Raw genomic sequence first — 12,801 nt, forward strand, 5'->3', positions numbered from 1 at the left:
ACAAATTTCCAATTTAACAATTTAAAATAAATAATAGATTTCTTTGGAATGAGGTAACTATGCGACTACAAAACTGATGCATATTGTGATTAGATAAAAGAACATTCAAATTTGACTTCTTATCATTAAATGCTGCATCAAGTTTCCAAACCACTAAATTGCCTCAAACAACAAACCTTTCAAATAGCGCACTTGATTTAAAAAAAGAGAACCACTCTGCTTTTGAATGCAAAGGACCAAATGTTGTTAGCACAACAGAAAAAAACAGCTTTCAATGTCATTTTGTAATGTACGTTTCAAATTCAGAATCATTACTTCATGTCAGTCTGCATCCCTAACCAGCATCATCATCACATTGACCAACATGAAAACACATTAGTAAAGACTAACCATCATTCACTTTCCATCTCCTACTGAGATGACATAAGAAAATTTTCAAGCACACTGGCTCCATCTGCCAATACCAATTAACACACGTTACCGGTGCAGCCAGTCACATTCTCCAATGGATTTCACACATATAAATATCTAAACATGCTCGTCAATAGCAAGAAAGTGACATGACATCTAAAATGATCAAATTTAAAAAAGTAACTAAAACAGTGTGATTGCTGTGAAAAGAACAACTATCCATACAATATGATTGAGCTATTAACAATACAGAAGCACTAATGGATTCTGTGACCAAGTACTTACCATCTGTAATGGGCTCATTGAACATGTCTATTCTATTATTCTTCCATATCACCAAACGGTCGAGATTGACACGTTTACCAGCTTCAATGTTTCTACAAACCGCGGTCATCATTGAGTGAGCCTTGGCGATACCAAAGTGAACCTGCACAATCTCCAGCAGCGGTAGATCACTTAACGTTATGGCAATATCATATGCTTGTGAAATGTACTCGCAAGCCAAGTCATATCGGCCCTGTTAGGAAATTTTACAAAAAGGAAAAAGTCAGATAGGTTTTTAGAATGGCAAAAGATTTTTCTGATACTTGTGGAATAAGATCAGTCAGTGTAAATGGATGCTTCTTAATGCATAGACTCCAGGGTAACACAGAGGTTATAGCAAAGACCTTGTTTGATTGCATGAGAAACAAAAACAGAACAGTAACCTTTATGTGTTGGGAATTCATCTCAAGCTGAAAACATGGAAGTGAAGAGATATTACTGGAATCTGTAACTCTAGACTGGGTACAAAATATGTACATGAAGTCAACAGAGAAACGTGAATTTATGCAAGGTTTTTCAACTGAATCAAATAAACGGAGCAGGATAATGTTTTCACATATCTGGTCTCTATTACTGAAACTAAAACACAGAGATCAGGCAATGTTTGCTGTTATCAGACATGTGTTTGCTTTTGGTTCTCAATAAATCCAAACGTAACCTTCAACCACGTGCTACATAAAAATGTTTTAAAAACAATATATCGTTCATAGTTATTCTAAAGCTAATCCTAGCTAATAATTCTCCTTCCTAGCTGCACAATAATTCACTAACATTTTCTATGAATCATGAAAGTATTATTTTGCAGAGATCATACCACAATCATGGCCTTACAAAAGTCATTTTAGAACTGCTTTTAACTCTTGTTTGATTAATTTTCAATTTTATGGAAAAACCTAAACATTTTAATGTACCTTACGTTTCTCTGTCCTTATAGGAAAGGTAAACACTATAGTAAAGAAGGCATCAGATTACTGCCAGTCAAGTGGCACTGCAGTGCATGCTAAATGCACTTCTACTCCATCACACAAGGAGTACCTTGGAGAATGCTTAAAGGAGCAGGTGCCTGTAGGGGAAAGTGCTACTGACAAGATCATTGTCAATGTCATTGCCAAAAAAAATAAACCCTTAACCCCTTATGTCTCACTGGTTACGCTCATTAATTAAGCTCTACCTGTGAGGAGGAATCTTTAAGTGAAAGGTTGCTATGTAGCCCCAAGCAAGCTGACATTTTGCAAGAGAGAGATGTGCTCAGCTGACAGCAACCAATGGTGCTAGCAGTAAGCCTGTTCACCAGGCAAAATGGAGATCAACACAATTATGGACCCCTTCTGGAAGGAGAGCGACAATTGCCCCACTCCCTCCACCCCGAGCTACATTTATACTCTTGTGAGGAAGGAGGCTTTGTTTTCAGCAATAGAGTAACATGGAATAGAAGTCTGGTTCATACTTCCCAATCCACAGGGTTTAAGCACCTCCCAAACTGCCTCATACTCCCGTAAATCCCCCTGGGACACCAGCCATCTCCGTTCTCTCAAGCACAAGTGCGAGCTGCCAAACGAGCCTGGACCAATTCCAAACTAACTGTCCATCGGCAGATCTGGCTTCACCACACCAAGATCTACTGCTGCGCTCCTGCCTCCTCCAAATCCTCCTTCTACTCCAAGGTTATCTTGGAGGCAAAGGACAACTCCTGGCTTCTCTTTTCTACCACAAACTGTCTCCTCCGTCCACCTTGCCACGCCTCGCCCATCCTCTCCTCAAACTCCAACTGTGAGGAGATGCTGGATTTCCTCGAAACCAAAATCGAGGGGATACATTCAGCCACCTCAGCCTCGTCCACAGCCACCCCACATCACCTCTCCCTCATGACCCACCCCCTACCCATCCCCCCTATAATCCTTCGACCCTATCTCTCCCTCCTCCCTCTCCACGATTGTTCGCAAACTCAAACCCACCACCTGCTCCCTCGATCCCATCCCCACCTCTCTCCTCATCTTCCAGCTCCACCTTCTGGCCCCTCTCCTGTCCGATGTCATCAACCTCTCCTTATCAACCGGTTCAGTTCCAACCCCTCTAAAAATAGCCGTCATCACCCCCATCCTGAAAAAACTTTCCCTGGACCCATCCCTCCTCTCCAGCTACTGCCCCATCTCTAAGCTCCCATTCCTCTCCAAGATCATGGAACGAGTCGTCGAGTCCCAGCTCCGCTCCTTTTTCTCTCGCCATTCCCTCCAATCCGGCTTCCGGGCTGCCCACAGCACAGAAACAGCCCTGGTCAAAGTCACTAATGACATTCTGAACATCTGTGATCAGGGCTCCCTCTGCCTCCTTGTCCTCCTCGACCTCTCTGCCACCTTCGACATTGTCGACCACTCCATCCTCATACACCGCCTCTCCTCTTTACTTAATCTTCGCGGACCTGCCCTTACCTGGTTCGATTCCTATCTCTCTCACCATCTCCACTTTTTTGCCTCAAACGGTTTTTCCTCCAGCCCTCGCACTGTCATGTCTGGCGTCTCCCAGGCTCTGTCCTTGGCCCTCTCCTCTTTAATATCTACATGCTCCCCCTTGGTGACGTTATCCGCAGACATGGGGTCAACTCCCATATGCATCAGGATGACACCCAACTATCTTTCTGCTTCCACCCTCAACTCCAGGACCACTGCTGTCCTGACAGACTGCCTGTCGAACATTAAGTCCTGGATGAGGGCAAACTTCCTACAGTTGAATGTGAACAAGACTGAGGCCCTCCTGATTGACTCGCGCCAGCGCCTCTGCACCTCAGCCTCTGGCAGCATTGACCTCCATGGTTGCACACTTCAACTCACCGCCAGTCAGGGACCTAGGTGTCTTGTTCGACCCTCAACTGGCTTTTCTTCCCCATATCCAAGCCATGACCCCTCTGCCTTCCCTCACCTCCGTAACATCGCCCGACTCTGCCGCTACCTCACCCCTCAGGCCACTGAAACTCTTGTTCATGTCTTCATCACCTCCAGGCTCAACTATGCAAACTCCCTGCTTGTCGGCCTTCCCAACTCCTCCCTCCACAGGCTGCAGATAATCCAAAACTCTGCAGCCTGTGACCTCTCCCGCACCAAACTCTGTGACCCCATCTCCCCCACTCTCGCCCGACTCCATTGGCTCCCTATCCATCAGAGGATCCAGTTCAAGATCCTGGTCCTCACCTACAAAGTCCTCAAAGGTCTCACCCCCTCTACCTCTGTGACCTCCTAACCCCCTACCAACCCGCCCGCTCCCTCCGCTCAGCCGGCTCCGGCCTGCTCCACGTCCCCCGACCACCTGCCCCACCAATGGCAAGAGAGCCTTCAGCCACTCTGCCCCAAACCTCTGGAACTCCATTCCCCAATCACTCTGACTCACCCCCTCCTTAGCCTCCTTTAAGTCCCGCCTCAAACCCTCCTCTTCGACCATGCCATTGGTCACCCCCCTTCCTCTACCCTCCCTTCTCCCCCATGACCCCAGCTTGGGTCTGAAATGCTGTACATTGTCCAGCGCCCTGGGATGTCCTCCCGACGTGAAAGGCGCTATACAAATGTAATCTTGTTGTTGTTGTATCTAGCTCTTCTCTCAACTGCCAGGAACAGTGGGGATGGGGCGAGCGGGGGGGAGAGTTTGAAAGGCAGCATAATATCTTTAGCTACTAATGGTTTATGGGCAAACAGGTGAACTGAAATCATCTATTTATTGCAAAGTCAAAGATGTTTTTTTGATCACCGATCCCATGCTGTGGTCCAGATTCGGTCATATCTTTCGTTTAATTAGTCCACAAGATTTTCCTTGTTTTGGTTAATTATTATGTACTATGTATATTACTGAAACATTTAAGAGAAAATGTTATCAAGGAATGCTCCAGAATATCAATTTAACTACAATCTACAATGGTCAACCATGACTGGTTAGATTCAATTGATGAAATTCCCGTGCTCCCAAAAGGACTGGACCAAAGCATTCCATGGAGAATTGCATTTGAATAGTTATTAAAGGGCAACATAAGTATAATTCCACTCCTCCACTGAGCATAAGATTTTGTTTTACTGATTTATTTTGTAGCTCCATCTCTTGCTTGTTGCCATAATCTTGCCTTATCAATAATGCCAATATTTGTACCAGATGCATATACCTTAATTACAACAGTTTGTGCTTAATGCTTTGAATTGTTACTTTCCAGCCTCTTTTCCTTATTTGAATATCTTGTGTTCATTTTATTATATTTGGATCATTATTTCTTTCTTCCTTTTTGAGGACAGTAGCTCTTCTATGCTTTCTAACGTTTGGTTTGTCACCTCCAAATTTAACTTAAATAACAAGTATTTAGGAGAGGAGAGAGATATTTTCTACTGACAGGAGAAAATCATTAGGGGTACTATCCACAAAGTATTCATGTGACTGTATAAGTCTACATTTTGTGAATGGGCTGTAGGCCTGAAATTCAACCTAGTCTTCGCTAGTAAAGTAATTTTGTCGTAAATTTTAAAATAGCCCAAAACTGTAGAAAAATTCTTCAATTCAGTAATAATTTGGATGCTGAATTTGCACAAGTGGGTGACAGCCTGGCTCAGCTGTAGCACTCTTGCCTCTGAGTTGGAAGGTTGTGGATTCAAGCCTAAGTCAAGACTTTAACACTTCATGCTGATACTCCAATGTAGTAGTCGGGGAGTGCTGTCCTTTGGATAAGACATTAAACCTGAGGTTGTCAGTTCAGGTGGATGTTAAAAATCCATGGCACTATTTGAAAAGATGAGAGTTTCTTCTGGGGCATTGTACTGTGAAACAATGGCCCAGGTAAAATTGGTCACTCACTTCATGGAAGTTTGTATTGCACTGTTATGCGCAAATTGGCTGCCACGTTTACCTACAAACTACACAGTCACTGCACTTTAAATCCTATGAGGCTCTTTGAGATGTCCTTCTGACATGAAAGGTGCTATATAACATGCAAGGATTATGATTAATAATTATAATAATTATGAAAAGGAACCAATTTTCAAGTTAATACTGGATTGAATATCTGTCTAATGTCCTCAAATCTTTGCTCTGCCTCTCTCCTCCTTGGGATGACAGAAATATTGTGGTTGCATATGGAAGTGAGCAAATGAGGAAGAATCCAGATTTCCCTATGCCCTGAGTAAAAAAAACAAACTACTCGAACTAAGTTGTTAGTTTCACTTTTAACAAACCACAAAAGTCATACTGATTGATGGTGGACACTTGGGCAATGTAAACACAGCTTTACCCCAAATCAAACCTAGAGACCTAAGCAGCTGTTGAGTTTAAAACAACAACTTGCATTTATATAGCGCCCTTCACGTGGGGTCGCGTCCAGGAGTGCTTGATAGTGGTAGAGTCTGACACTGAGCCAGGAGAAGAAGGAGGGGGAGGTGACCATACGTACGATCAAAACGGAAGGTCTTTAGACGGAAATTGAAAGTGGGGAGGGAGGAGGCAAGGCGGAATGATTGAGGGAGAGAGTTCCAGAGTTTGGGGCGCAGTGGCTGAAGACACGGCCACCGATGGTGGAGCAGAGGGGAAGAGGAGCAAACAAGAGGCCGGTGCCAGCTGAGCGGAGGCAGCGGGGGTGGAGTGGGGGGTAAAACTGTATCAAAGTAGTAGTAAAAGTTCTATTCAGCACTGCAACCTTTTACCTTGATTGTCCATTGACCATGAGATGACTGAGAATAGTTCAGCTCAATCAGTTTATCTCAGTTAGTAGCACATGTGGGTTGAGAGGGAAATGGAGGAAAAGGGGTGAGGAGAGAAAGTAGAAAATCAGAAATCACAAGCTTTGATAAAGCTATTAATGGAAAAGTGTTTTGAAAATTACTGTGACTATAACCAAGCTTGTGGAGTCCTGTAGCTCAGTGGTTAGAGCACTCGCTTTGCAAGCGAGTGACCTGAGTTCAATTCCAGGCAGGGCGAAACCTTGGGCAAGTTTCCTTACTCCACACAGAGCCTAATAATAATCCCTCCAAAAACCCCCAAAAAACAATAATAAAATTGGTCATTTTCAATCTACGACTGTTTGTGGGACATTGCTGTGTGCAATTGGCTGCCGCGTTCGCCCACAAATATACAGTCAATTCACTTTACAGTGTGTTCTGTGAAGCGCTTTGGGACGTCCTCCCGACGTGAAAAGCGCTATATCAATGCAAGGATTATTATTATTATTATAATAAATCAGATAAATAACAAATACAATGAACAGAACAGTATCAGATAAAGGATGGGAAATAAAAACAAAAAAATCGGTTTGAAAAAAAAAAACTTCAAATCAATAAATCTAAGCTTACATCTCAATTAGCAAAACATTATTTTTTCACTAAAACAACTCCAGGCAAAATAATATCAGAGTGTAAACTGGGTTAGTGAAAAAGAAAGATGAACATATATGGTAAAGTCAGAGTTAAAATGAAATTTCTAAAAAAAAAATTCAATAGGGCAGAAATGTTCCTGCACTCCTGAAGGTTAAAATGTAAAAATATCCTTGGGTTTCACCAAATAAGGATCAAATGGGCATTTTCCTTATTTCAACAGGCACTCCACTGACAAAGTATAAATTGACACTTACCAGGGTATTATAAATGACCCCAAGGGATTTGCATGCATCCACTAGGCTCCGTTTCTCACTGAGTCTCTTTGCCACCTCCACAAACATTTCAAGATAACGAATGGCTTCATTGATATTTCCCACGCTATAGGATACAAAGAGCAAAACTTTTGGCTTAATATGAATCTGGTGGATAAAACCAAGCCAAATATTATAAAATCGATCAAAACCTACATGTTGGTTTGCATTGTTCAAGTTTGGGTAAAACATATGTAACTTACAGCTTTACACATTCTGTACTTTGCATTCTGTACTTTACTATTGTCTATTGCACATGAATGATCTGTTTTTAAAAATAGTAATTTTTACTCAGTGAGAATTAACTTACTCTGAACTCCAAAATAGCAATCTTTTCACTTTATCTTTAAAATGGGACATTATTTTAACAATCAACTGGTTGGACTGTTTGTCAACAGTAAACATAATGATGACAACCCATATGTGTGAAAGTAGCAACTCAAAAATGCAAATAGCTTATTACTGAAAATTCAATTCCTCTCCTAAAGCAATACAGCAATGAGTCAGATTTGAGATCTAAGGTCACGTTTTATCATTCTTGATATGTATTGGTATTGTGTACATACCAATATATAATATTTGCATACCTGTATTTCTAGACATTTGTGTTAGTGACCAACTTTGATGTAATTAATAACTGGCAACAGGTTAATATGGAAAGGATCTACATACACAGTAAAGCTATTTATGAAGATCACTTTTAGTTACCATGGTTAGCTGACAAACAATTTGTTAAAAGAAGTCAAAAGTACATTGGTACAAGCTGAAGTACAATACATCTTGAGTGGACATTTTTCCAGTAATGGCTTATACAACGGGAATGGCTCTAGTCAGCTGGTTGTCACAGTGGCATGAAATTACTACACAGGTTTGGTGCCAGTATTGAGAGGACATTTTGATTCCCTTGGAGACTGTAGAGCTGTACTCTCCAAATGAAAGAAAGAATGCAGCTCTGAACGCCCCATGGCCTTGGTCTGAAGACCATAGTTGTAAAATATAAGGTTGTGCGGAATTTGGGAAAACATTTGTAAATTCAGTCTTAATTTGAAAGCCTGGTTTCCTCAGTTTTTTTATTGGAATCATATGGGAAATCGGTTTCTAAACTAAGGCTGAATTTTAGATAGTTTTCCAAAACTCCACGCAATCCTAAATTTTAAGACACATGTCTTTATGTCTAAGAACAAGAAAATTTCAGGCCCACAGTGGGGAAACAGTGAAATATCCATTTTACAAACCCCTGTTGAGTAAGAACTTTTTACAATCGGAGAAGGAAAACTATTTTCTTTTCTCACTCATGGAATAAACTGAGCAATGCAATGATTATCGCAATGCACCCTCTATAAAAGATATACAAATTTACATCGCAATGTTAATGCATTGATCGTCAGCTGACACAGTTCAACTTCTTCATGCAAACTCCTGTGTGCCTTGCAGCAAAGCTTGAAACTATGATTCTTATGGAGCTAAGGCTGTGTAGCAAGAAGAAACATGTTATTCATTTGCTTTGACAAATCGTTACAGGATGACCTTAAAGAGTTAACTTATTTTCTGAGAAAACAGGTTTCCTTAGTCTCAAGGATGAGAGGATATGGCACAGACTATTTGTATATCAAGGTGAATCCAATTTCCAACTGGGGAAACAGGACTCTTAACACTCTCATCCCCTGACAACTGTCCAATTATGTACATCACACACAGCCTACTGTTTGCAGTAGAAGTAATCAATAAAGGATGTGGTTGAGTGAACATAGATTTTGGCTGAACCAATGCATGAAAACTTAATCATTTGTTCAGTGTGGAGAAATCAAATATAGTAGAGATGAAAACAGCCACTCAGGGGGGTTGCCAATTGTGCCACCAAGTTTGAGGACCACAGCTTTTAGCAATAAGAAATGGGACTGGTGACAGGTGGAAATTTAATCGGCTTCCTTCATTTCATGAATTAATGTAAACACTTTCAATTTAATTTTTCTTCTATGGTCATTTCCAAAATTTCATCTCGGAAAGAACCCGTTTCATTTAATAAATTGTGGTGCTTACTGGACTGTTGAATTGGATTTAATGTAAATGCAGCATGTATAATGTTTGAGTTGTAACATTACAGAAACATCTGTAACTAAAAAAATGCTTCCAGTGGGAAAACACTTAATCATCTCAGATTGACCCCAACAATTCTGGTAATGGAAAACAAATTAGTTTCTCAGAAGTATTTTTAATACAATACGTGCATTTCAAAACTAAAATCAACGTTTAAAATCCTCAAGTTCAATAGCATTTAGATATATGTCTAAAACACAAAAAATGTATAGGGTTGAGGCTGAACATAAGTTAAACCTTTGCTATAACAAAATATCTCAACATTTCCTTCAACCCCTTACACTGTCTCTGAGTTGTGTCTGGAAAATAACTGGATAACTTTCATGAAAGGGTCATTCAAGAAGGGCATTGCTTCAAATTTAAGTACTCTGTAAATGCTTAGCAACAGACCGCTAACAATTTAGTGTTTCACAGTTGAACGAATTTCGACTGACAAGGATGTGCAACCTACCTTACCAAGGCCTTAGACATAGCTTCGTAGGCTTTGCTCAAGCCAAAATCATCATTCAGGAGTTCGGATACTTTCAAATACATTTGTAGATACTGAATAAGAGAAAAAGAAACCAAAATTGTTTTTGAAAAAAGGAGAGAGACAGCCAGTGTAATCAATTATTTCTGAACACATTCTATTTTTCACCTGGCTAATGTTTGTAACGTTATCTGTATAAATAGGAATTTCACAAAGAAACTATTTTATTTTGAAGTCTCTGATATTAATCAATTGAATTATTATTGGTGAAGGCAATAGTTACATTTCATATATTGTTCATATACTATATTATTATATTAATTATGTTAAATATTTTTCATCCAATAGATTCAATAACTCTAACTTTGAGGATTGAAGTTAATTGCCAACTAAAGGCAAGACAATAATAATAATAATAATCCTTGCATTTGATATAACGCTTTTCACGTCGGGAGGACGTCCCAAAGCACTTCACAGAACACACTGTAAAGTGAATTGACTGTATATTTGTGGGCGAACACAGCAGCCAATTGCGCACAGCAATGTCCCACAAACAGTCATATGGATTGAAAATGACCAATTTATTATTGTTTTGTTTTTTTGGAGGGACTATTATTAGGCGTGTGGAGTAAGGAAACTTGCCCAAGGTTTCGCCCTGACCTGCCTGGAATTGAACTCAGGTCTCTCGCTTGCAAAGCGAGTGCTCTAACCACTGAGCTACAGGACTCTACGAACAAGCTAGTCAAGTGGTCTGTGCAAGACTAATGTATTATCAATCATATATGCGAGAGTAGAGAAAGAAAAAATGGGATCACTGGAGCTCAACAGAGGAAACTGTTGAATTCAACTGGAACAGATGCTGAGTCCAGAGTAAATGGTGACTGCAGTGAGAAGCAAGCCTTGGGGTTGAGCACAAGCAGGAAGTTGAGGGAGTAGATAAATACTCCACTGCTATACCTCACTCTGCTGTTAAATCATGCTGTGGACATAAGGGAATATGAAAGCTGATTCCACTGGAGACATCAGAGGAAGTGCTGAGTGTTACAGGGGCAACTGTCTCACATGCCAGGAAACTTTGTCGAATGAAAATTAATAATGATCAATCAGATCATGACAAGTACAGAAACACCAAAGCACTTTGAGATGCAATTTTTTACCATGTGCCAAACTCAGATTCTTGTCAGAGGTTTACAAGGGAGAGAATGGCCACAAACAGCTGAATACTCCAATGTCAGGATTAATATGATAATTAATGAAAAGAAATGGTGGGATTGTCTGCTATAAATGCAAGAACATTCTCTTGTTTTTGATTTAAACAAGCACTAGAAATTAATTAAGATTGGCACAAGTGAACGGTGTATAAATTCAGTTAGCCTATGGCAGACCTTACCCAATAGATATTAGCTCGTTGGAAGTTGGAAATGAAAATTAAGAATGATATTCACACATTGTCTGGACAAATACTGTATCTTCCTTAAAAAGTCAATCACAAAGACCAGGTGATTAGCTACAGATGGGGATGACATTTCATTCATTGGCTCAGCAAAAAAAAGTTGCAGCAGTAATTCTGAACTCTTAAGAAAGTCACACTCTTAATGTATCAGTTCCTCTTAAAAATCTATGGTAGGACCAGAATATATAAGGTCTGGCTTGGGCCCTAGTTTTGGCTCTTGGGAAAACTGCTGAAAACACAAACACGCCATCATCTTTTATCAGTTATCAATCTAGATATTTTCTTTTTGTTTTCTGTACAATGAGAAAGGGTGGTGAATAAATAGCATATTTACCATCAGAATCATAGTAGTTGTCTGGCTGCAGTGATTCTACTATGAGGCATAGTTATCTGTGGTAATAGAATGATTGTTAGGTATTCACTGTGGCCATTTAACCGTCAAATGTAACAATTCAATAATTTCTAAAAAGTAGTTTGCAAACTAACGAGCTGTAAATAATGGAATAAATGACAACAAGGGAGAATTCTTGGGCACCAGATTTTCAAATGGTAGGACTGAGCAGATGAGTTGCAATACTTTATTCCAGTTCTGTATATTCCTATGCAAACTACTGGACACAGGAGAGTCCAATATTGGTACGACTGATCTTGTTCACCTTGTTTAAGATGTAGAAAGCTGGAATACCTTCAGATTATATACTTACCTGGCCTTGCCTTTGGTAGCACTTCCGTTTGACTTGCCTGACTCTTTTACCATAATTGGTGAAGCATTTAGATACAATGGGCACAATTAAAATGCGACACGTTCTGAATTCCTTTTAACAAACTAAAAAGACTTGAAGACAAAACAAAGAACATAAAGGGAAACCCCTTAGAGGTCTACAAATTAAGATGTTTTAAATCAACATTCTGTGAAGCGCTTTGGGACGTCTAGAAGACGTGAAAAGCACTATATCAAATGCAAGGATTATTATTATAACAAGAAAGGGAGTAATACAATACCTGCACTATTTAGAGGGAGANTTTGCAAGTGAAGATTAACTGCCACATACAATATACTCTATGTAGTATTGTGTAACATTTTTCTCATTTACACATTAATTATTTTATTACATGCTGAGAAATGGCAGAAATTGGCAGCCTGTTGTTACTATTACATGATAATTACACTACAAACATTTACATGTGAGGAGGAAGTCTCAAAGCTGTATGTGATGTTTCAGAAAGTTCTGCCTGCCAGTTCCCAAACCGGTTGAGCAAAGTCCACCAGTACATATTTGATTAGGCGAGGTTATAGAGCTAGGTAGAGTAAAGATCAAATACATCACAAAACTTGAAACAAAATTCTTTTCAAGGCAAGCGATCAGGCAGATAGGATCTCTATTTAACATTTCATCTGAAGGA

General features: G+C 40.0%; 1 protein-coding gene across 1 annotated transcript in view; it reads right to left on the bottom strand.

The window, feature by feature from the left end:
- ttc29 (tetratricopeptide repeat domain 29) overlaps positions 1-12,801 on the bottom strand; it is a 110,107-nt gene that overhangs the window by 34,628 nt on the left and 62,678 nt on the right. The window contains exons 6-8 of the mRNA XM_007899158.2: positions 9,927-10,018; positions 7,322-7,445; positions 697-928 (exon numbers count right to left, since the gene is read on the bottom strand). Coding sequence (XP_007897349.1) covers positions 697-928; positions 7,322-7,445; positions 9,927-10,018 — 448 coding nt within the window. The remainder of the gene's footprint in view (positions 1-696; positions 929-7,321; positions 7,446-9,926; positions 10,019-12,801) is intronic.

Source organism: Callorhinchus milii, unplaced genomic scaffold, assembly GCF_018977255.1.
Source record: "Callorhinchus milii isolate IMCB2004 unplaced genomic scaffold, IMCB_Cmil_1.0 Scaffold1, whole genome shotgun sequence".
Classification (NCBI taxonomy): Eukaryota; Metazoa; Chordata; class Chondrichthyes; order Chimaeriformes; family Callorhinchidae; genus Callorhinchus; species Callorhinchus milii.